Source organism: Euprymna scolopes, chromosome 1 (genome assembly GCF_053919585.1).
Source record: "Euprymna scolopes isolate OS-2025 chromosome 1, ASM5391958v1, whole genome shotgun sequence".
NCBI lineage: Eukaryota > Metazoa > Mollusca > Cephalopoda > Sepiida > Sepiolidae > Euprymna > Euprymna scolopes.
Window position 1 is genome coordinate 171323211 of NC_136482.1, and position 26835 is coordinate 171350045.

A 26835-nucleotide genomic window follows, 5' to 3' on the forward strand; every position below is an offset into this window, starting at 1 on the left:
ATTTAGAAAAAATGTTTGATACGCATCATGCTTATTTATTTATTTTTAAGACAATAAAAAAAAGAATAGACAAATTTATTTCATACTCTGATGGTGAGATTGATGTTTTCTTTTTTTTTTTTTTTTTCTGATTGTTTTTCAAATTTTATGATGATTCTTTATAGGGTACAGAGATTCTAGAAACACTGAAAAAATAAATCTGATAAAAAAATGTCTGTTTCAATGCATTAACATTTTTATCATTACTTTGCTAAAAAAAGAAAAACTCTTCAAGTATATCATGTAGATTATTATTTAATAAAACATGTGAAAGGATATTCATTTCTGAGCAAAATATTGGTATTTTGAGGACTTTAAGTGCTTTGGTCTTTGAAATATGACTATTTTAGTAAAATTATCTTGAAATATCCTAAGTGTTTTTATGGTCAACGGGCATTATGAGTTTACCTACATTAATTTTTATTTTTTAAGTTTTGATATCCATGTGTCCTTAGATCAAGTAGTTTTGATTCTGGTTGGAGGCACCGAAATCATAGTTTTTAAAAAACTTTGGAAATCACTACTATATATTGGGTACAATATAATAATCAATAGAAAATTGGCTATTTAATAATACAAAATTTGCATAAATTTAAAATCTCATATTTAAGCATATTTTGCAACTGGGCAACACTAATATATGTGTGTGTGTGTGTGTTGGGATGATTAATTGGAATCCAGAATCGGAATTTTAGGGATATTGGAATTGGAAAAATTTGTCTATTTTCCGGTGCCAAAAACGTTTCTTTTAATTGTCTTTTATTTGATTTTGTTTAAAATCTTCCACTGCTGGTTGCAATGATAAAATAATATTTTTGGATTTTTAAACAACCAGTTAAACGAAAGTCTATAGATGACTCCGCAACAAATGTATTTTTACGTTTGAGAAAATATCTGCACATTTAACGTGTGTTTTTTACGGTAATCGGGAATAAATAACTAATCTAGTGTTAAATATTTAGAGATTTGTAAAGAATCGGAATCGGTAATTGTATTGGAATCATTCCATCATTAATATATATATATTCAATTTTTATTTTTTTATTTTATTTTTTTTAATTACATTTTCACCCCGAACAAGGCGCATTGCCACTTTGGTGTAGGGGGCTACTATCAGGGGCAGCAACTACTGGGGCACTATGTTGGAATTTGGGCAGCAAGATGTCGGTTCACGTTGCACTTGAACTTCTGCATGTCAGTACAGTTGGGGAAGCAGGAACTTGGAATGGAATTCCAGAGTCTAGCGGTTCTGGGGAAGAAACTACTGGAGTAGAAAGATCTTTTACATCTAGGGATCTCTACTGTGTGGGGGTGGGATTTAGTTGCCTGTCGGGTTTGTCGAGGGTGTCTATGTCGTGGGGGCACAAGTGTTTGCAGTTCGTCAGAACATTCACCATTAAAATACTTGTAGAACAGGCAGAGGCATGCAACGTTTCGTCGATGGGACAGAGGCTGAAGCTTAGATGCCAGTTCAGGGCCTATCAGATTGGCGACTCTCTTTTTTTTTTAGCCTTGTCTAGGTGCGAGAGACTAGTAGCAGATGCACCGGCCCAAATGTGACAACAATACTCCATACATGGGCGAATGGTGGCCTTATAAAGGTACAGGATACTTTCAGGTGTCAGCAATTTCAAGAAATTAAATGATTATAAATGTGAATAAGTAATAAACCCTGTCATGTGTGTGTTACAAAAATCAAATTTCTTTGATTAAAATGTTGTAGTGCTGTTAGTTACCCAATTTTGAGACATTAGCATGTCACTGGTAGATCTGATGAGTGACACCACATCCAAGCCAAAGCCGAGGTTTTTTTTTTTTTTTTTTTTTTTTTTACATGGGGGTCACCACTTATCAAGGCCCAAGAGCCACTCGGGGATAAGGGTTATTGTGTGTACAGTAATCAATGGGATGATATCGTAGTAATGGTTAGTATTGGAGATTTGCTAAGGTGTCATTACTTAAGGGGGCGGTTCATCAGGAATTTGTTTGTGTTGGACTTGAAGACATCCAAGTTGAATTCAGGGGGGAAACAGTCAAGCGGCAGAGTTCCACAGCCGTGCAGTTCTAAGAAAGAAGCTTTGTTCATGGAATCTACGTTTTGATTTAGGCACGAATAAAGAGTGGGGAAAGTTTTTGACAGTGGTTTCAGCTAGTCGGATGTTTTTCATGAAAGATTGGCGAGGGGGAACCAGAGAATGGAGCTCAGACAAGCACTTGCCATGGAAATAACGATAAAACAGAGACAGGCTCGCAACGTCTCTTCTGTGGGAGAGAGGTTGCAGGGAAGAGAAAAGGGCATCCCCCACCAAGCCACAAAGTCTATTTTGTACTCTGTCAAGGCAGGATAGGCTGTTTTTAGCAGCTTCTGCCCAGATGTGGCAGCAGTACTTCATCCTTGAACGTACTTGGCTTTTATATAGATAGAGAATTGCATCATTGGTGAGATATCTTCTTCACAATAACAATAGATATTATGTAAAGAATAAATTCTGTCTGCAGTTGTTGGTCCCCCGACAAAAGAAAGGGTGGACCTGTAAATTCACCTTTTGTTTGTTCATACTTTTCTCAATAACTACACCTTGGAATTTCTTTTGAAATTTTGCACAAATATTAAACATGATACGAGTAAAAAAGTAACAGAACAGATTTTCCGAGAAAACTCTGGTTGCCCCCCCCCCCAGGGGTGCCTTTTGGGTTAAAATGGCTAAAATTGACACTTTTGTGCTTATTAAAAAAAAAATTTTTATGCCTTGACAAATTATATAGAAATCAGTTACAACTTTTCAGATAGTTTTATAAAACTATCTGAAAAGTTGTAACTGATTTCTATATAATTTTGTTTGTTTATACTTCGCGATAACTCTTGGGTGTGCCCCAGGGGCTCTTCTAGGGCTAATAAAAACACTTCATTTTTGGGACTGTTTTACCATATTTGTCCAAAATTTTCTGTATGTCTATTTAGCAGTTTTGCATGGTGCTGAACTTAAATTTAAATATGTTAAGGCCTAAAACTGCACCGTTTGTTCATTTTCACCGGGATTTGATGTCCCCTGGGGACTTTTGGGGCTAAATGGAGAGGGGCAAATGCTGAACTTAGTCATTCTTTTTTTTTATGCCTTGTTCACTGTGCACTCACATGGGACCGTGCATATTTCACTTGTTAATATCTGTAATCCATTTTTAAAACATTAGTTTTTGCAGAGAGGTGTCGCTGTCCGCCCACATAAAGACCTAATATTTCTAAATGGTTACTCATCTACAGGGCTGTGACAACAGCATATTCTTTTCATTGTTTTGACTCTTGGGTATATATCCGTTAATATCTTATGTGTTTTTATATAGACTGATGTGGTTCTCGGTTGATCGACTGTGTCTTACTGTGTTGGATATATACTTGAGTCAAAAGAATGAAAAGAATATTCTGTTGTCACAGCCTTACTCATCTAGTACTGGCCAGGCTCAAGTTGGCTTAACTTCAGTGATCTAATTAGATTGTCAATATTGTTTACTTTGATCTATATAATTAGAATTTAATTCCATTCTTGGTTATAACCATGCCTGCTCCTTCAACTCTTGAGTTGTGGAAAAGAAATTCCATCTTTATTGGTCATGTCATTTTTTTTTTTTTTTTTTTCCTTTTTCTTTTTTTCCTTTTTCTTTTTTTTTCCTTTTTCTTTTTTTTCCTTTTTCTTTTTTTTCCTTTTTCTTTTTTTTTCCTTTTTCTTTTTTTTCCTTTTTCTTTTTTTTTCCTTTTTCTTTTTTTTTCCTTTTTCTTTTTTTTTCCTTTTTCTTTTTTTTTTCCTTTTTCTTTTTTTTCCTTTTTCTTTTTTTTCCTTTTTCTTTTTTTTCCTTTTTCTTTTTTTTCCTTTTTCTTTTTTTTCCTTTTTCTTTTTTTTCCTTTTTCTTTTTTTTCCTTTTTTTTTTCCTTCTTTTTTTCCTTTTTCTTTCCTTTTTCTTTTTTTTTCCTTTTTCTTTCCTTTTTCTTTTTTTTTCCTTTTTCTTTCCTTTTTCTTTTTTTTCCTTTTTCTTTTTTTTTCCTTTTTCTTTTTTTTCCTTTTTCTTTTTTTTCCTTTTTCTTTTTTTTCCTTTTTCTTTTTTTTTCCTTTTTTTTCCTTTTTCTTTTTTTTTCCTTTTTCTTTTTTTTTCCTTTTTCTTTTTTTTTCCTTTTTCTTTTTTTTTCCTTTTTCTTTTTTTTTCCTTTTTCTTTTTTTTTCCTTTTTCATTTTTTCTTTTCTTTTTCTTTTCTTTTTTCCTCCTAGTTATTTCAGAAGCTAGTTATAAAGTTACTTCAAATTTCTTCCTCCCACTCCGGTAAAGCTATTCAACTTTATTGCCACCAGATTTGAATATTACTTACATCTTGAATTACCAGATTTGTTCATAAAGAAATAGTTTTATTACATCCTGTTTTCAGTGTATACCATGGTTTTTGTTTATCTGGTTTGATAGTTTCTGACTTTTTATAAAAATTAATTCAGTTCATTTCATAACGGATATTATTACTTTGATTCCATAAAACTGACATGATTTAGCATCTCTTATTGAAAGCAATTAAATATTCTTGATATATTGTCTTGCTGTTTGAGATTTTTTTTCTTCTCCTAAACACTCACCGCTTATCAAGGTTAAAAGACCACTCAAGGATAAGAGTTTATCAAGTGGACAGTGATGGTAGCGATGGTTGAAATTGGACAGGATTTGATTATTTAAAAGGACACCTTGACCAGAATTTGTTTATATTGGACTTGAAAAAATTACATTGCAGTCAATTGGGAAGCAGACCCCACTGTATTTTTTACAGGTGGATAGTTCTAGGAAAGAAACTCTGTTCATGGAAGTTTCATTTAGTTTTGGGTACACAGAGAGGAAAAAGGGAAATTGACAATGGTTGTAGCTACACAAATTTTTCTTGCAAGTTTGTTACGGGGGGGGGGATGCCTAGATTGGAGCTCAGTCAAGCATGTACCATGAAAATGATGATAGAATAACTCATTGCATCTGATATTATCTGAACTTGACTTTGATAGTCTATTAATTATTGCCGAGTAATGTTCAACAGTTGTTATGTACTTACATTTCTTGTCATAAATAATTTTACCAAGGATTCTTCATAAATTTTGGTTTCGGTTTTCATTATAACTGATGGCACTTAAGTCATCTATTTTTTTTTATAAATAATTTTATCAAGAATTCTTCATAAGTTTTGGTTTCGATTATGACTGAAGGAACTCAAGTTATATATATAATTTTTCATAAGTTTTTATTTTGGTTTTGATTCAAACTAATGTACTCAAGTCGTATGGATATATTTTTTTATTTTTGAAATCACAACTTTATAATATATAAAAATCGATAGAACATGAACTCTATAATAATATATATGAAATTTGCAAGAATTAAAGCATCATTTAAACATACTTCATGACCAGGCTATGTCAGGCATCCTTACTAGCTTAGATAACTACTTTTGCAGTTTTAACAAAAGAACTACAGTAATATCAGCATCTCCATTTACGCTGAACATCTATAGAATGCCAACATCAATATATTACGTATGAGTCCCCCTGTGGAATTTCCACAGGTCCCGTTAGTTAAGATGAATCTTGTTATGAAAGCAGGCTGTTCCTTGTTCTTCGTTCAATGTTATCTTATGGAAAATAATGTATTATGCTTGGAGGCCCCTGGTTTAGGTGAAGGGATAAGTTGTTGGAAAGAGATCAATTTTAACAGCCGACTATTTTAAGTATGCCACTCTGGATTCTGTGTCTAAATTTACTTTTCCATCTTCGGTTATTCCTGTTAGGCAGCAGAGGTTTACATTTGCGCCCCCCCCCCTCCATACTCCCAACACACTTTTTCCCACGAAATATATATATATAGGGTTGATGGAACATCCAGCAGTGAGAGCCAGATGTATGAAGTGTAGAAAACATTTACTTTTTTTTTTTAATTTAATTTAACCTCCCCTTCCCCCTGATTGTTTTTATGTTCTTATCTGTATAATATTCTTCCTGTTCCTTCCTTAGTTAGTCTGTACGTTACACTTTGAAAAAAGCCAAATACAATTTTTGAAAGCTAAACCGATCCATAAAAGGCCAAATTTGCAAAATTTTACTTTAAAATGCCAGTCTGGCAACCCTGGACAAGAATATGACAGCGACCCACTTCTGATGTAGTCCAGTTTCCGAATATCATTATAATAATAATAATAATAATATATGATTATTGTTGTAGTGGTGTGAGGAAGGAATTTAGTAATCTTTAACATGCACTGGTTCTTCACCGAAGATAGAAGTCTGCAAAACTGTACGTAAAGAAAGAACAGTTGAAAGAAACGGGACAAAAATAAACATTGTCAGCCAAAAGGTGTTGAACTGAAGGAGTAAATTTAAGATTGTTTCTTACAATGTAATTTTATAATTTTTATTGAACTATGTAGCACAATATTACTTTAAGTATTAGTACTTATTTATCTTATTTAGGTCAGTTCTATATTTAAGATACAGTGTCCACTATTTTTATAGAAATCTTGATAAACTCATGATTGCTGCATGTTATTGGTTTTTATGTCAGAAAAAAAATCTAATTTTTTGCGCTATCCATAAAAATATCAGCGTTATCAAAACATTTGTTGATTAAATGTTTCTCATACCATGGAATTTTCTAATGTATCTTGCTAGTATATATTAACACTGTACTTTCAATACCTTACTAAGACGAAAATTGAATTTTGCCTTTTAAACTTTTGTTTTCAGTGTGTCAAACTATGGATAATATTTGAAGAATTTTATTTATTATTTATTTTTGAGATCTAGAGTTAAGTAAAATTAATTAGTGATAATTTTAATAAGTTAGATTATGGCACTTATTTTAGCTCTTTATTATTTATATATCATTCTCTGAAATCGTTTAGAAAGTTATTCTTGAGAACCTATGAACTATCGAAAGACTTCACTGGATTTTTTTCTTCTTCCTTAAAAAGGGACAGCTGATTCTAAGATAACCTTAAATCATTTCTCAGATGCATAACATATCAGGAGGCATCCTGGATTCATACTATGCCTGAGCATGCTTTATTTATAAAACTAAATGAAATAACACTGATCAGGATGTAAGAAAATTGAGTATGACCTACAATCTACCCGTCAACCTATCGTATCAACGCCCTTCTCACCCTGTTTAACTTGTCTTAAATTGAAGACTTCCGGTTATGTGAAAGTTAGTATAAAAAATCTAATTAATACTTTTTTTTTTTCTTAATATAAAACTGTTTTTATTTCATTTCTAACAAAATAGATATCGATCTTTACATGCTAACATGTAAAGAATTATAAAAATTATCTTTTTTTTTTTTTTTTTTTTTTCACATAGGTATCACCACATTATCAAGGCCAAGAGGCCACTCAAGGATAAGGGTTAAAGAGTGTACAGTAGAAATTGGACAATATAGTAATCAGTAATGAAAATTTGGTAAATTTGATAACTTATATGGAACGGCTCATCAAGAACTTATTTACGTTGGACTTGAAGACAACCATATTGTAGTCAGCCGGAAAGCGGGAAAATGGAAGACAATTCCACAGGCATGCAGTTCTAAGAAAGAAGCTTTGTTCATGGAATCTACGTTTAGGTTTAGGCACAGATAAAGAGTGGGGGGAATTATTGATAGTGTTTACAGCTAGACGAGTGTTTCTTGTGAAAGTTTGGCGAGGGGGGACCATAGATTGAAGCTCAGTCGAACACTTTCCATGAAAATAACGATACATCAGAGACAAACTCGCAACATCTGTAATAATATTCTACTGACCACTCTTTGTAAATTCTTCTACCAAAATTGTTTCTGTATAAATTATTGCTTATATCCAGCAGAATACGTATAGATAATTGTTCTTTCGGTACAGATATATATATATATTTATGTTGGCATTCAGTAGATGTTCAGTGTAAATGGAGACGCTCTGATATTATCGTAGCTATTTTGTTAAAACTGCAAAAGTATTTATCCAAGCTAGCAAGGACGTGCGGCGTAGCCAGGTCATAAAATATGTTTAAATATATTTTCTTGCTGATTTCATATATATTATTATAGTTACTGTTCTATCGATTTTTTTATATATTATAAATTTGCGATTTAAAAAAATAAAACGTGTATCTATATGACTTGGATTCATCAGCTTGAATCGAACCGAATCCCAAACTTCTGAGTGTGTGTGTATGTGTATAAACTTTAGTTCCTTCAGCTATGATCGAAACTTAACTTGTGAAGAATTCTTGATAAAATTATTTCTTAAAAATAGATTAGTGGAGTGCCATTAGTTATAACAGAAACCAAAACTTTTGAGGAATTCTTGGTAAAATTATTTAGAAAAAAATATAGATGACTTAAGTGCCATCAGCTATAACCGAAACCGAAATTATGAAGAATTCTTGGTAAAATTATTTATTACAAGAAATGGAAGTACATAACAAACGACCTGGATGTAAGCGTGACACAGAAAATAACACATGCTATTGTATTGATATATAGATGATTTTAAGTTTATTCCCATATAGGTTAGCCAACATATATAAGGTAGTAGTGTTCATGTGTGTGTGTACAACTCTCCTACAGCCCACACCACTGGACCAATCATGACCAAATCTGGCATGATGACGGTCTCTGACCTTGGGATGGTGCACAAGGTTAAATGTTAAACTCACATTTACTGCGGCTCTTCATAAACTCCATCTAGGGATGGTGCACAAGGTTAAACATTAAACTCACATTTACTGCGGCTCTTCATAAACTCCATCTAGGGATGGTGCACAAGGTTAAACATTAAACTCACATTTACTGCGGCTCTTCATAAACTCCATCTAGAGATGGTGCACACCAAGTTATGGTTCGCCACTATCCCAAGGCTGCCACCATGGTGCCGGCCAACTTCCTTTGCTATATCTTTAAAAATCTGTGATACTAAACAAATGTTAACCATTGTAATTCTTTGTAATTGTTTCAATTTTTATGTGTAACAATATAAGTGTCAACTTTGATATAACCTATTTAAAGTTCATAGTTGGATTTCAGTCACTTTAGGAGGTAGTTAAAAAAATTTAAACACCTTAGGCAATAGTTACTCTTACAACATCCACTTATTGCAAGGGTGCACACGAAGCAGGTACCCAAGTGTATAGCAAAGTCCCAGGCAAAGCGCAGGTATTTTTGCTAGTTTATTTATAATTTACCATTTAAAAAAAAAAAGTTTTTCCTATTACTTTATTGATATGCTTAAATATGTAATATCTATAATGTATGGTATAGAAATACGTAATATCTATAATGTATAATAATATATATAATGATAATCTTATAAACATTTACTGATAAAGACTAAGTATATAAAGTAATAATAATCTATAATTTTATATTTCTCTAGTTTTCTCCTGAATATTAGTAATAATACAAAACCAGCCGTGATGATATACAAGGTCTTTAATAAGTTTAAAAACTTTTCATATGGGCACTTTTCTTGATAGTACGTACATGAAACTCTAGTCCCCTTTGAAGTAGTCTTTGGCTGCAACGCACCTGTATTGTTCCAACAACTTCTGGAAGGCTCCATGGAAGTCCTCTTGTATGAGTGTGACTCTTGACACAGCATCTTCCATTTCTTCTATTGTCTCACAACGGCAGCCTCTAAGGTTTTCCTTGAACTTAGGGAATAACCAAAAGTCACAGGGAGCAAGGTCTGGACTATAGGGAGAGTGAGGAACTGTGTCCATCTTGGTCAAATAGTCTGTAATAAAGATGGACCACTCTTGGGACAAACTTCATGCAGATCTTCCGCATCTTCAGTTCCTCGTGAATGAATGTGTGTACAGTCCCCACACTGACATTAAACTGTGCACTTATTGTCTATAGACACATGAGTTTTTATCCATGAAATTCTTTATTTGGCCAATCAACTCTGATGTTCTGACTTCCTTACTCCCACACCTCTCATCAAGCCTTACAAACTCTCTGCCTTCCTTGAATCTTTTATGCCACTCAAAAACTGACGCTTGATTTATGCAAGATGGTCCAAAAGCAGTCTGAAGCATTTCATACGTTTCTGTGGCATTTTTTCCAAGTTTAAAACAGAATTTTATTGCATATCGTTCTGCATGTGCAGGTGACATTTTTGAAAATTACCAGCTGTGACAATAAGGCTTTAGTGTATTCCATTCCTGCTGTAGTTGTTCATTTGAATTTGAAATCATAAAAATTGGTCAGTCATCTCATGAGATGTATAGCAATAACATACTGAATTTTCAAGTCTACAATAATCTTAAATGCCTGTACAAAAAGTCTGAAAACTTATTGAACACACCTCATATATTGATCTTTTTTTGTACGGTTTTCCTCTTTATTCTTTCTGCTTGCTCTTTCTTCACTCAGTTTGTTTTCTAATAAATTGACGAGCCTGTCTTATGTCATTTGTATTTTAAGTTCTATTGCTGGTTTAGGCTAGTGTGTGTGTTCTTTCTGGAAATCATTCCAGACAAGGCACGAAGCTATTTGATGTAAGGATCTAACAAGAACGAAAGATGATTATAAAGACAGAAGATGCCTCTTGACCTTAGTCTTGAAAAGACCAAGACTGTAAGTAGAAGAAAAACAATGAGTAGGAAGAGAGTTCCACAACTTGGGGGGGGGGGTCTTGAAGCTATTGGAATGGGAAGCTGAGGTATTGATACAACGGATTGATGGAGATCACTAGACCAACTAGCCAAATGAGAGGAGCAAAGGAAGCTGGGAATAAATTAAACAATTTTGAAAAACATGTGCCATAATAGTATTTATAAAAAGACTGAGACTAGCAACATCACGTCTGAGGAGAAGATTGCAGAGAAGCAAAGGTGGGGGCCAATCAAATTATGGATATGTTTCTGCGCCTTACCAAGAACCCTCAAATGGGACAGATTCATCAGTCCAAATATGACATTAGTATGCCATACATGCTCTGATGGTGGATTTGTAGAGATAGAGAATAGAACTGATTTTTACAAGAAGCAGAGCAATGTGTATAATATATGTACTCCAAGAAAGATTTGATGAGAAAGACTAAGAAGTTTTAGAGTAGATTTTTCATTGAGAGCAGAGCCATCAATGAAAATCTCTGTAAGAAAAGGGACACACCTACGATTGAAAGACAAAACTAATTAGAAGAGACAAAACACACACACACATATGTGTGTGTGATTAAGCTCATCTCTAAATGTCTTATTTTCATAAATAAATTATCATTGAGATTTTTTTTTTTTTTACTGATTATTTGATAATATTGTTATTGTCATGTATTAAATATTTTAATCTCGTGTATTCTAATTGATAAAAACAGTATGTATATTTACTTTTGTACTAACTGTTTTACCTATTTTGCAAATTTTCAATAATTTGCAATGTAAATTAAATTATGGTGCATAGGAAAGAAAAAAGAAAGACTGTACTTGGCCGAGGCAAATGCCACTACAAATCTAATATTATTGGTGAGTAAATACAAGGTGGAATAATAAATTTGTCGCCCTAAAGAAAACACTACAGCTTTATTTAAACACTTTTATTGAAAAAATTTAATTCGGTTAACTTATGTAGTACAGCTGACATATATTCAATGTAGCCGCCTTCAGCCTCAATCACCACCTTGATATGGGTCTGGAACAGAGAGCATGCCTTTTCCACAAACGCTGGCAGGAGCTTGACAAATACTCGGTAAATAGCGGCTATCAGGCTGGCTTTGATGTTGTGGGAGGTCATGTTGGCGATGTTCTTGACATATGACCATACGAAGTAGTCCAGCGCATTCAGGTTGAGGGAGGTGGGGAGCTAGTAAGAGAAGGGTACAAAGTCATAGCACTCCTTCTGAAGCCAAACCTGGGTCTCTTTATACTTGTGGGTCGGCGCAGAGTCCTGCTACATCCAGGGTCTGCCAGCGGCCACCTGACTGCACCAGGGGATCACCACACTCTTCAGCACATCCAGGTACACTTTGGTGTTTCACTTTCAAGCTGACTTTGAAGATGTGAGGTGGCATGATGTGGCCCTCACTACCACACCAAAGACCATCACTGTGGCTGGGAACTTCGTGGAGCTGTGCCCTCATGTGTTGAACCGTTTGGATTTGCATTTTGAGGGTGCTAGCAATGGTCTTGATGAGTTGTACAGCGGCGCATCTCCAATCTTGCTTGTGGAACATTGTGTCACTTTCAGACATGATAGAAAGCTCCTATCGCTTTTGGGATGTGTACACAACTGGCCAACTAGTAGACGGTCTGCGATAAAAAAGAAAAAAAAAAAAGAAAACCGGTTTTCATCAAGTGGAAATGGAATCATGTTGTCTTTTCTAGGGCGACAATTTTATCGTTCCACCCTTTAATAAGAATAGACAAGTTGGAGTTTGAGCTCAACATAGTCAATTAGTCTTTCACAATATTCATTGAACCCTCACGGGAAATATAATTGAAATGCGTGAAAAACAAAGTATACATTCTGCTCACAAATATTTTTCGATTTTTGCAAAAGGGATGAATATTTGATGATTACAAATTTGTATATTCTGCGAGTTTTGTTCATTTGTCTAACGACTTTTAATGTTTTTTTTTTTTTTTTTTTTTTTTTTTTTTTTTTTTTTTTACAGGAACTGTCAGATCTACATCATGAAAATGTTGTGGCTCTGTTGGATTGTAAGGTAAGAACTGATTTTAATGTCTCTTTTTTTTGTATAGTAGATGATTGTTCTTAAATTGAATGTATTTAAAATTTTGAAATGTTGGAACAGTGCGTAGGCAACATGAGAATAACGTCAAGGGTGTGAGTTTTCAAAATACAACCGCTGAGATACAACGTGCGGTTCTTTACAAACAGACTTTTCTTTCTCCAGCTTTACAACATGGCAAGAAAGAAGAAGAAAAAAAGAAAGAAAACCTACTAAGGATGGAGGTTAGCTCCGAAATATATTTGTTATAAATTTCAAACAAGTAAAATATTTATATTTTCCTAATATTACATTGTGATTTGGCTTTCAAGCACACTTGATGCATATTTTATTTTATTAAAGTTTTCATGTTATTCAATTCTAAAATGGAGACTGCATTGAGAATCCGTAATGATTGGTGGATGAATTTAGTTTTGTGCAATAGTTTAGAAGTCATGATTTAATGTCCAGAATATCTCAAATTTGGGTTGACAAAAATAAGGGATATTTTTGAAAATTTTAAATTCATTCTTTAAGTATTAATATTCTATTTGGATACCAAAATTCCATATCCTTTTTTTTTTTTTTTTTTTTTTTTCAACCCTTGTTTTCTTTTTCTGTGTCTCTTAAAGGGATTTAATCTTTAAAATATATTTCCTATTTATGTGCTAAATAGCAAAGTTATATCAAATCAGAATTAATATTTTGCTAATGACTTTCCCTCTGAAGAGATGAGCCAACATGGAAAATCCATGGATTAAGGAAAATTGATATAAATATTGTATTTGTCCAAAACAATAATTTTTTTATTTTGAAAATTTGTTTTTTTCTAAATGAAATTTAAGTATAAAGACCGAAATTTTAATTTGCTCAATCTAGTATATTGAGCAATTATATTTGGCTGGGATAGTTTTATGAAAAATATTAAGCTCCCAAAATTTTGTAAGACTTGAAACTACAAGATTCATCAATCATCTCATTATTCTGATATATATATATATATATATATATATATATATATATGAGAAGGGGGCGGGAATTCACCATTTTCAAGAACTCTGTTCACACTCCAATGGCTTGTAAAAGGAAATTGTCTGTACAATATTCTAAGAAAAAGAAATTGGTATCTTGCTTCTAAAATCATCCAAAACACAGCATGAAATATAAGTTACATTCTTATTTGTTTATTCACTATTGCTTTTTCGCCTACATGTGTGCTTATTTTCTATGATAACGAAACACGTGTAAGATAGTAAAGAAAATATAGGCATTTGCCTAAATTAAAGAAATTAAAAATATAAAAAATAAGCAGAAGTTATAATAATGGACTGATTCTTTCCTTTGGTCATTGGAATGGAACTTACTTTTTTAATTTTCTTATCACTTTGTTTTTGCTATGGATGGGGCATTCTACCAGATGCCAAATATTCTCCCATTAGTTTAGTTACTCCAACCGAAACTAATAGGAGAATGTTTGGCATCTGATAGAATGCCCCATTTAGTATGTGTGTGTATGTACTCTAGATTGATACTTACTTGGGTAACTTTTACTGTCAACACTCCTTGCAATATATTGATTTGTGAAAACTCTTTTTTATGGTGTGGACTAAAACGGACTTTTTAATATAGGCTGTGTTTGGTCAATCTTTCTACTTTGTGAAAATGTAACTATAGAATCTTACAAGACTATGAATAAATCTTTTATTCGGGGTCAATAAATCATAAACATGTACAACACGTAAACAGATTGACACATCAGAAAATGAGTTAATGTATTTGACAGCATATAAGATACCCCCTCCTCCTCCTCCTCCTCCTCCTCCCCAAGTAATGATACAAAAACTTCCCATGTATCTTATGGTGAAGTTGATATAGGCTTTGGTATTTCTCAGATGGGAATTGATATTTTTGTGGGACTATAACAACCATAACAAGTAATGATAATAGTCTGGCACATGTAAGTAAATATTATAGGTTTGTTTATCTCCCCTCATTTAGACTGTGATTTTCCCCAACCTTTTACTTTGTTCAATTCCATACACAATTGTTTCGGCAGAAGATATTTTACCACAATAATTTATACTTAGAAAGTTGTAATTCCTGGTCCCCCACCCTTCACCTCCAAACTCCTAGGAATTTGGGTATAGACCCCCCCCTCCCCTATATATATATATATATATATATATATATATATATTGAACTAATATATATAGTTCAAAATGGCATAATGTAAGCCAATAATAAGGTAATTGCAGCTTCTCTTCCAATGTTCGGATTTTTTAATCCTGCCCAAATGCATTTTATTGTGGTGGATTGGTAGTTGCTATTTCTTCTGATGAGTTAAGGGCAAAATAGATTCATTGATTGATATAATAATAAAGTGAATGATTTTGTGCTATGAAACAGATACTGTCAGGAAATGTAAATGTCAATTGCATTAAAGAAATAAATTGTAAGATGGTCAACATCATGAAATTTGGAATATAGACTTTTGTCATTTATTCATTATATATATAAATATATATATATATATATATATTTCATTTTATAAAAAGTAAATATAACCTTTTACTTTATTCTATTTATAACTTGAAAATTATAGAAATTAAGAACTATAAGAAAAGAGAAATATTAATAGGGTGTTTACGGATTTATTGGAATAGGAAGTGTGCATGAGGTCATTGTTGATTCATATGAAGTGATAGGTGTGCCTCAAGGGGAGGAGTTCAAAATTTATTCAATTAATGTCAGGTTACTTACATTCCCTTTTGCCCAATCAATGTTGAAGACATCCTACGGCTCCATCCTCAAAATTAAATATTATAAAGTGTAATAGTAAGAATATTAGGACTGTGGTATTATGAGTTTGACACAAAAGAACAGCCACTAATATAATTCTAGGCAATGCCAATTTTTCTTGTTAATTTTTCAATATATTGAATAGTCTTTTGGCAAATTAAGCTAGTTGGAATATTGGATTTTTTTTTTTTATAGTGGAATTAAAAATTAACAATGGTGAATTGAGGTGCAAACAACTGATTTTAGGATATGTAATGCATCATAAGTTAAATGAACTATGCTGCCAGTGTCTTGTCCATAAAAATATAACTGCAGAACACTAGTAGATTGGTTTCTTCCATGTTGATTTTCTTATGATTTTGTTTTTCATAAGGATGAGGTATCTTACTGGATGCCAGGCAAACACCCATAATTTCAGTCATTCTAACTGATTCTAACCGTTCCATTCAGTGCAATTGTTTGTATTTCTCTTGCACTTGGTTCATTAGGTATATTCAACAGGTAGTTTTTAAAATTCTTTTTCACAAGTCCGATTGCTCCTATGATTACTGAAATGATGGAGGTCTTCCTGTTTCTTTTCATATCGTCCATAAGACTTCAACATTTCGTTATCTTCTTCTGTTCAGCTCGGTTAAGGCTAGCATCATTAGGGATACTTATTTCAAGTAGGATTGCTACTTTCTCTCTCTTGTCCCATATCATTATATCGGGCTTAACAGCTCCATTTTCTTGGTACATAACTGTAGAAATTTTATAGTCATAATAATGGATGGTGTATGATTTATTTCCGACTGTTCTTTCTGATATATGCTCCTATGACTTGCTTCTATGCTGGATATTCAGCGTTTTACAGATTTTCCAGTGGAGATTTAAAAAAAAAAAAAAAAATTTGTATTACATTTTCACCCCAAACAAGGCATGTTTCCACTTTGATGTAGGGGGCTACTATCAGGGACATAAGCTATAGGAGTACTATCTAGGGCAGCAAGATGTCGGTTCATGTTACACTTGAACTTCTGCATGTCAGTACAGTTGGGGAAGCAGGGACCTGGAAGGGAATTCCAAAGTCGAGCGGTTTTGGGGAAGAAACTACTGGAGTAGAAGGCTCTCTTACATCTAGGGATCTCTACTGTGAAGGGGTGGGATTTTGCTGCTTGTCGGGTTTGTCAGGGTATTTACGTTGAGGGGGGTACAAGTGCTTGCAGTTCGTCAGAGCAAGCACTGTTAAAGTACTTGTAGAACAAGCAGAGGGATGCAACATTTCATTGATGGGACAGAGGCTGAAGCTTAGATGCCAGTTCAGGACCTATCAGATTGGCGACTCTCTTTTGAATCTTGTCTAGGAGCGAGAGACTAGTAGCAGATGCACCAGCCCAAATATGACAACAATACTCCATACATGGGCGAATATTTACACACTCCATTGTGCCACATTGTATAATAACCGTCCCCCAACAGAACTTTACAGCTGAATGTCAGGTGGTTCATGCTCTACTTCCGTGTAGAAGAATTTGCACTTGTTATAATTGAGACTCTAACCCTAACCGTAACTCATTGGCTTTATAGGCTTGCTTGTGAATCATGAAATCAATGACGTTGATTTTTGACTCATCTCTTCTCCTGGTCTTAACTTAAAGACATCTGGCAACACCTATTTTTCTACCACTCCACCTCCACTTTCAGAACTATTTTGGTCTCGGTTAAATACAGATATATTTTTTCCAGAATATTCCCTGGTGAAATGGGTGTATATCTAATATATCCATTAGTTTAACGAAAAAAATCTATATACCAAAACAGCTATTCTAACAAAATATTGATACAGTTAAAATATTTTGAAGAACATATAGATGTGTATTATATTTGAACCTTATTTTCTCTCTGTTGGTCACTTATATGTTCCCAAACAAGTATATTTGTAATTGCAAATTTATAAAAGCCTCTTATCGGTTTGAAAGCTACTACTATTACTACTACAACAACATTGCATGGGATCCACACGTTGTATGCAGTCTATATCGCAAGAAACTTAGATCAAATAACTCGATTTATTCCCCATCCTCCTGCTACACGTGACTTCTCTTTACAACTGTGATGTCTCTAACGTGCTCTTCAACATGTTCCTGAACATGTTCCCTTGCCTGTTGGTCCTGGATATGACTTTAAACTATATCCGATGGTGAAGCCCCAGCTTGCGGGCTTTGGGGAGTGTGGAGCCACCCCTTAATTGCCATTGCTCCCAGGTCCACTCTGACTCAGAGTGGTAGTACCTGTTAGGGTCCCAACTGTGGGTTAAATAAAAACTGACTTGAAAAAAAAAAAAATATATATATCTTATTAAAATATTTTTCTTCAAAATAACTGGATTCGGCATTAAATAACCTGAAAAGGGTTGATATGCCATAAAACAAAAACGAACCAACACTTGCCTGTTGCACACATTCTTTGGTATAGTCTTTATCCTTATGGTGACGTCATTTCGTATGCATTTGCATACATGCATCTGTGTTCTGTTGTACTAAAGCAATGATACAAATTTTAAACTATTTGACAGTATTTCACATAATTTTGGTATGAAGCACCAGCACTGAATGTATCGTGAAGAATCAATACTAATGATGATGATGATGAACTTGCAAATTTTGCAGGAAACCCCCTCAACCTAATGGGTGTGTAATAGGAGGGTGAATATTATATCGCTACTAATAGTACTAATATTCCTGATGAACCTCCCCCTTAAGTAGACACTTTTATTAAATCCCCACACTAACGTACTGTACATGCAATAACCCTTATCCCTGAGTGGCTTCTGGGTCTTGATAAGTGGTGATCACCTTGTAAAAAAAAAAAAAATAATAATAATAATAAAAAAAGTAAAAGCAAGAAACACTTGCAGTTCAAAACTATTGGCTTGAATTGCAACAAATTTGGCATGAAGTGCACTTAGGATATCGGGTAATAAAACTGATTTTAAAGACTGCAGTCTTCAGCAGAAGCTAAAATCCAAAATATATTAATGTACAGAATCGTGCAAATTTCTTGTTCCAGTTCCAATAGTTTTAGGAAGATATGTATTAGTAATCATAACCTATTCTGTGAATCTAATAAGTGTTGTTTCTGCGTGAAAAGTAACCTCCATTTTTCAAGTCTATACAAGATGTTTGCTTTCTATTGTATTCATTTCCATTTTTCTTTTAACTAAAATCAAGTTTTACTTTTTTTTTAATCCTTAGTTATTTCTTTTTAAACCATGGAATTTCTTTATCAACATTGAGGACAATAGTTTGAAGAAAAACAATGGGTTATCTTCACATTCCATCGCCTGGTGATCACAAAGGTTTTGCCTGGAGCTGTCATCTGCAAAATAAAACAATTTTTTTTAATTTTATCTTTTATTATTAAATTTTATTTTTTCAAATAAGCAAACAAACAAAAAAAAATGATAATCCAATTTTTTATTCGTTTACTTAGTTTAAAAAAATATGATTTAAAGAAAAAAAAAACTTGTTTCATTTTGTTGATGACGGCTCCGGGCAAAACCTTTGTAAACACCTGGTGACGAAAATTTGAAGACAATCAATGTAATGAAATCCTCAGACCAAAAATATCTAAAATACTTTAATCTGCAATCATTGTTTTAGTTTTAAGCATTAAAAAAAAAAATGGCTTCATTTTTAAAAAGGTTTTTAAGTGTAATTTTCAAATAGCAAGCAATCAGATTTATGATCTTCTGGGAAGAATTATTTTCATTGGAGGTGCATTTTACATTCTATAAAAATATTTTAAATGTTGAAATGAAATACTATTGTATACAATTCATTGAACACAAGTTGCAATTTAAAAGCTAATGGTTTTCCATATCATTCAGTGTGCAGAATGGTCTTGGAATATGATCATCAAATTTCCAATGACTTGCTTTGATAAAGTGACCTGGAAGTGTACCCCTTGCCTGTACTGAACCAATTCTTATGATGCTGGAGGTGGTTAGTTTCAGCTATATAAAGACATTGCCAGTAGTACTATCTATGAGTGAGCTTTAGTACTCTTTTCTTTTTTTCCTTTTTTTTTTTTCTTTTTATTTATTTATTTATTTTTTTTTTTTTTAGTCCAACTCTTGGTAACAACCGAGTCACTAATCAAATCTGGAGCACACAAAAATCAAATTAAGGTTATTAGTATATAGTTGAACACAATCTATCCAAAAGGATTTGGACTTGGCATAGCAGATTCCAGTCTATGATGGCATCTATTACACACACACACACACACACACACACACACACACACCTGGCATTATTAGTTTGTGTTATTCCGTTGGTTATTGATACAGCTGAGCTGGAGCTCCACTGCACCCAGACTGTCTGGTGTTGGTGGCTTTTTTTTTTTTTTTTACATGGTGGTCACCACTTATCAAGGCCCGGAAGCCACTCAGGGATAAGGGTTATTGCAAGTACAGTACATTAGTGTGGAGATTTGATGAAGTGTTTATTTAAGGGGGGGCGGTTCATTAGGAATTTGTTTATGTTGGACTTGAAAACATTCAAGTTGTAGTCAGGTGGGAAGTAGGCAGACGGAACAGAGTTCCAAAGGCGTGCAGTTCTAAGAAAGCTTTGTTCATGGAATCCATTGTCAGATATCTTTTCCGGCCAGATGTCCATTTGTTTCTTGAAAGTGCCAGGGGACACCTCTCCTTATATTTCTTATTGTGGCTGGAATACAGTTGAATGTTCTCGTACCACTGTAGGTGAAGCTAGTGCACTTCATAGTAAAAAATAAGTGGCACTATTTTTTTCTTAGGCTTTAACTACAAAAATTTATGAAGTTATGAGCTTAGAAAAAAGGGTTAATGCAAAATATAAAATTACTATCAGTATTGCATTTTTATAAAGCCTGATTTTTATGAGATTTAAACCTTTAAGACATTATGCTGATTATCTGACTTTTTAATCACTACATTCAAATATTCGATTTTGATCCCCTTAAAGTTGGTCTCCAAAGTTGCATTTATACTCCTACTCCTTTTTCTGTCGTTCAGTATCCTTTTTTGTATATTTTTCTCCTTTTAAAATAATACCATTGACCATAAGCAGTTTTAATGAAGTTATTGCCTCTATTTTCTTTCTTTTTTTTTTTGTACTCTCAATCAGTCTGTTTAGTTCATGTTTTGTTTATATTTATCTTACAACAACCTTTTATATATTTTGTCTTTAATTTTAGAAATTTAGATAGATGTAAATTCTTACATTTTTAAAATAGCAAATTAACCTAATTGGTATTAAGAACATGTGAAGCTCAGTACTATATACATTGCTAGTAGGATGACTCAATGTTAGTTGAGATTGAATGTGGAATTTTGTGTTGCATCCAGCCCAGAACATAGTTTTTTTTTTTTTTTTTTTTTATTTAAAAATTTTTTTTTTTTTTTTTTTAATACTTTATAATATTCCATTTTGGAAATGAAGGATGTACTTAAGTGATATTAATCAAAATAGATTTTGATTTTTAAATTTTTTTTTATATCCCCCCCCCCCCCCGCCCTCCTTCACTCCTTTCAGTCGAACCTAGCATTTTGGTGGAAATCAATGATAATTGATCTCATCTTGAAGTGACATCACAAACTCTCACCCATCCCATTTCTTGTTTCCCCCCATCTAGAATTCACTCCCATTTAGAGATCGACCTGCTTGTTTTCTGGGGGGGGGGGCATCAAGCTGGAAAACGGTGAGCTGTCTACCATCTAGAAAGGGTTGGAAGGGCCTTACTAACTCCATTTTTTTTTTCTTTTTTTTTTTCTTTTTTTCCCCACTCCACACCAATGAAATGTCTCTAATAATAACGGTTTTATAAAATTCTATTTTTTACTTCAATTATATATACAGGTTGGGACAGAGCAACTTATTTAAATTTAATTGATATTCCAAATAAGCAAGTTGCTTTGCCTCACCCTGTGTGTGTGTATATATATATATATATATATATATTAAAACGATTACTGATTTTGAATTAAAAATCAGTTTCAAAAGGAAAAACAAACAAAATCAACTAGATTGTATGATCAATTCAGAAACGATGTTCATTTTATTTAAATTGACAATAAGTATTGAATTAGAAAACAAAATATAACAGCATGCCAAAAGATAGACTGACTGAAATGGAAACAGATTTTATAATGGAGATAAAAAAGGAATATCTGCCTTGCCCACTACTAAAATGCTAGTTTTATTTTGGTGTCTTTAACTGCCCCCCCCTATTTTTGCTGATGAGGAGACTTTGTTTTTAAAGGACAAAACTTTTGTCAAATTATTGTCAATACTTATTGTCGATTTAAATAAACATCGTTTCTGAAACGATCGTACAATCTAGTTGATTTTGCTTGTTTTTCCTTTTGAAACTGATTTTTAATTCAAAATTATGAACCGCTTTGCTCAATATTAATATAGCTCTAGGATACCTATACTTATTGAGTGTATTATAGATCTACAGTACAATAGGCAGTTTTCTTTTAATAGTATTAATACATTTGCTAATACATTAAAATATACTCTGCTCTTTAGACTCCAGGTCTAATTCCCTCTAAAAAATAAAATATAATATTTTGATTGCAGAAATTCTCCTATGGGCTAAAGTACTGTAGGCTTACAACAACAGATGCCACATGCAAATTTATTATGTCTAGATTATTAGCCACTACCTTATGTAACCTTAGAACACCATTATAGACACATTTAGTTGTAATAAAATCCTACATTCCATCCTAAGAGCAACATCATCACCATTGCAACCATCTTTAGAGGAAGTAGTTCTTATTTTTCCCTCTAAATAACAAGCTCTCTTACAGCTCCCAGTTATCACTGGGAGGTATTCTGCACTTTGGATATATATGGGGTTTCACCCTTCGTAACTGGATCGTAAACTCATTGACATGATGTAATCTTTCCCTTTTTCGTTACAAAAATAATAATGTCTCCTCCGACTAATTCCGCTCCTTCTGATTGGATGAGCTCTAGCCATTCCTATATTCAGGAATAATGGAATTAGCATGCAAAATGAATGCTAATGTATCATTCAAACATAGCGTTGCAATGATACCTACTTTCACTGGACAATGCCGGTTAATGTGTCCTACTAGTATATTATAAACACAAAAAAGAAAACAATTTAATTTGGGAATCTTAAGTAGGATGACCCCTGGTGTGTTTGTGGTATTAGGGTGACTGAGAACTCTAAGATTAGCATAGACGAATCAAAGGTACAGTGACAAAGATGATCATAAACCTCCTCCTCCTCTCCCTACGTTTTTGATTGGCCTTGTGCCTAATTTTGTTTTGTTTTTAAACTTTTTGTCTTGCAAAATGAAATATATAAATCAATGATAGCTCCTATACACTCCTGCTTCAAGTCTTGAAGATATTAACATTTCTATACTTTACAAGTTTTAAATAAAGTAAAGCCTATTTTCTTTTTATGAATGTCCGGTGTACATGTAGACAGCATCATTGTATAATGTTGTACTGGCTTTGATTAAAATGGAATATATGTATCCAAGTATTCTTGGTGATGTAGTTTCAGAATATGGCTATGAAGTTCTGTTAAATCCCAAATCCCAGGAGTTAGTGGACAAACAGAAACTACATCTTGTGTGTGCAAACTTGTACACAAAGGCTGTAGCTCCTGTTTAGTTTTGCGCAATCCTCGTTCTCGGCCTTTTGGCCAAGATCATAGTGTAGTATCTGTTCTGATACTACTTCACCTTTTCTGACCTCGATCAGTGAAAAAGTCCTAGACTGAGGCAATTTTTATTTTTGTTCCTATCCAGACTACTCCGCTTTGAGGAGCTGTATTAGATTGCACATTTTTTTAGTTGAGAAACTGTCCTCCATTCTATATACAAGATGGTTTTTAAGAATTTATAGACATGTACAAAAAAACTAAGTGCATAAAGCTTTATTTTATATTTTCTCTCTCTTTTTTTTTTTTTTTTTTTTTTTTTTTTAGGAAACTACAAATAATGTTTACCTTGTCATGGAGTACTGCAATGGGGGCGACTTAGCTGACTATCTGCAGGGTACGTAGTGCAATTTTCTTATTCTATTTTTGGCTTATTATACTGGTTGTTGCACTCTAGCCAAATGTGTAATTGTACAGTTTAAACATTTTTTTTTTTTAATGATTTCCTTGGTTTGCATTAGTCTGAATTTGAAAAAAAAAAAAAAAAAAATACCCCAATCCTATAATTATTAGAAATATATATATATATGTGTGTGTGTATAAAATTGTATTTTTGTCTCTCTCTGATATTGATATTAAAACCCTACTTTTACTTATTTTACTTAAAAAAATTAAAAAAAACTTTTTAATATACTTAGTCATGCATATGCTAGCAACTACATAGTTAACACTTTGTATATTCTGTTGAAAAATGAGCATTAATTACTGATTCATTTTTATGGTTTCTTATTAGATGATTGACTTAATTTAACTATTATGCTTAATTCTATTTATGCATAGTTTCTACATTATGCATACTTGCATAGAATTTAAGATGAAAATGTTCTAACACATGGAAATATTTATATATCGATATCTAGATATAAAAGTGACTTTGCCTATGTGTGTGCGAAAAGTCTCTACCAAATACCTCTTTGAATATTTGGTCTATTGAAACAAAATATCTCGTGTCTACAAATTTAAAACGTGGAGCAATTCAGATTTTTATACTGCAGGTGTAATTTAGCTCTCTGATTACGACTTAAGCTTCCACAGAGCTCATATTATAGCTAGTAGGAATACAAAGTTTGACATTATTTTATGTTGAATTTTTGCAACATCATTACATAATGTTATGAAGTTTATATTAAGTTTTATAAGAAAGATAAAATTATATACAATATATTGGTTGTATGAAATGCTAATGCCTTTATCATTTAAAGAAAATGCTACAAGAAATCATGTGAAATAAACTTTTGAGAAATATAAATTATGTGAAGAAATGAATAAAAAAAGACCCCAAAAAAAGCTTTTTCTTTGGTACAAAAGCCAACATTTTCGCTTCCTTTTATAGGTATTTGACGTGGGGCCAATTTCACTTTCCAGTTGATTCCAATGTGCATTTTTGTCTTTTTATTGTGACCAAAACTTTATGTAATTACGGTATTTACAATATACTTACATAGTAAACTAAACTCTTTCCCCATAAAAATTAAACCAATCATTTCAACAAAAAAAAATTTATAAATCTATAATATAAAAGTGAAAATACGTGTTTGTGTGTGCATTTTTTGTGCATATCTGGCAAAGGCTTTTTTTCAGGGTGGTTCTCGGAGCGGTTACTGCTTCTTAGAACCTTTTATATGCTACCTAGATTATAATATCTACGATTTACGAAACGAGGTTGCGTGTATCTTTAATTTGGGCAACTTTTGCACGCTATTTTTGTGATATTTCTTGGTCTACGTGTTTGCTTGGCTTTTCAGTATAAAAGCGAAACTGAATCCGTAGCATAACCATCTCTCTGGCACTCGTGACAGGGACGTCCAGAAAAGCAATGAAGTTTGATCAATGTGGGGAAACCCCTTATATCAGAAAATTGCTATTCATTTGGACACTCCCTTTTTTCTGGGGAGCTGGTTTTCCCCAACATCTTGGAGGGAAATACAGAAACTGGCTTGCAGCCAAAGTTAATTTCCTTCTCGTATGGCGTGATGTTTGACCTCATTAAATTCACGCACCTGTCATTTAACTTTTTAATCGTTAAATTAAAACGGTTTTCACTTCCTCTCCCATCGGATAAGATGTCAGGTTTTTTTCCTTTTTTTTTTTTTTTCCCCCACCTTCACGTCAAGGCTTTGGGTTCGAGCCTACCTTCCTACCAAAACTTTTTTTCTCCTTTACACCTCCAAAACACCTGAGCAATTCCGGGCACCCCCGCTAGCCTGATATATAAAAAGCAAAATGTGTATGTGTGTGTGTTTGTATGTGTTGCAAAATCTTTTCTCAGTGGCATTGGACCGGGTAGAAACTGGTACCATCTGAAAGAGTGATGTTGTGAGAATTAGAAAAAAAAAAAGACGGTCAATTATTTTCTATAAAAATAGACATTTGCAATGAGGGAGGATAGCAAAAAATCGTTCCTTCATAACGATTTAGACAACCACACATGCATGAACAGCGTTCTTTCTTGAATTGGTTTAAATAGAAAACAAAAATTACCTTGTTTCACTGACGGCCTGGTGGAGCAGCGGATATCGAGTCTACATCGTAAGCTTCAGGTTTCATGTTTGCATCCACCTAATAGACTCGTTTTTTTTTTTGTTTTTTTTTTAACAATTTTTTTAAAAAGTTTTAACATTTTAAACAGGGTTATTTAATTTATGCCATTTTTTTGTTCGCTTCTTTATTTTCCCTTTTATTTTTTCATCACGATCGCACCCACATAACAGATTGTCCTCCCCCATTTAAAAAAAGTTCTAACATTTAAATAAGGTTATTTATGTGATTCCCCCCCCCCCCCGTTCATTTTATCCCTTTTATTTTTCTATCGGTTAGCCATGCTTTTTTTTATTTATTTTTTTTAAAAAAATTTTTTTTTTACGCCTGGCCCTTGCTCAATATCCCCGCTACACCACCTCTCCACACCCAGGCAACTTCGGGTACCCCCGCTATTTAATTAGGAAAGAAATGAGACAAAATTCCGATTGAAATGCCAATATAAAAATATAAATTTACTAAAAAAAAAAAAAAAAAAAAAAATTGGAATGAATATTTTGAAAAGGGACAATAATTAAATTATAATGGTGGAAAATTAAGACAATAAAAATCCTTAAAGACATTTAAAAGGCATCATATAAAAAAATATTGAATAAGTAATTTCTTGGTATTATCTTATTTCTGCATTTGTTAAAACTCTGTGAATAACACTTAAAAAAAAATCTATACTCATTCACACGCACACAAACGTTTTCATAATTTTTCTCAAAATTATAGATTTTTCAAACACAATGCATTGCATATATGATTACTGATCTGCCAGACATTATGAGATACATTGTTCGTGCATTTGTTGCTGATATATAAAACCAGACTGAATTGAATTCTATTTTTATTTATCTATTTATTTTTTATCAATTTAGCCATGATAATTATTTATGGGTAAGATGATTGACATTTTGTCTGAGACCAGAATAATTTTTGTAGTTTTTGTACCATGATCTGTTACTGCAAGGAACTACCTTTCATTTCTTCATTATTCAATAGGCTGAATTGATTAATTGTAGTTCTGTGTAAT

General features: G+C 33.0%; 1 protein-coding gene and 1 pseudogene across 2 annotated transcripts in view; both read left to right on the forward strand.

Moving 5' to 3' along the window:
• The window catches only part of LOC145277512 (serine/threonine-protein kinase unc-51-like), a 146910-nt gene that overhangs the window by 25600 nt on the left and 94475 nt on the right, over window positions 1–26835 (forward strand). For both annotated transcript variants that reach the window (XM_080128940.1, XM_080128950.1), the window contains exons 3-4: window positions 12696–12746; window positions 23547–23616. In XM_080128940.1, coding sequence (XP_079985066.1) covers window positions 12696–12746; window positions 23547–23616 — 121 coding nt within the window. The remainder of the gene's footprint in view (window positions 1–12695; window positions 12747–23546; window positions 23617–26835) is intronic.
• Window positions 23242–23425, forward strand: LOC145284915 (U2 spliceosomal RNA; annotated as a pseudogene).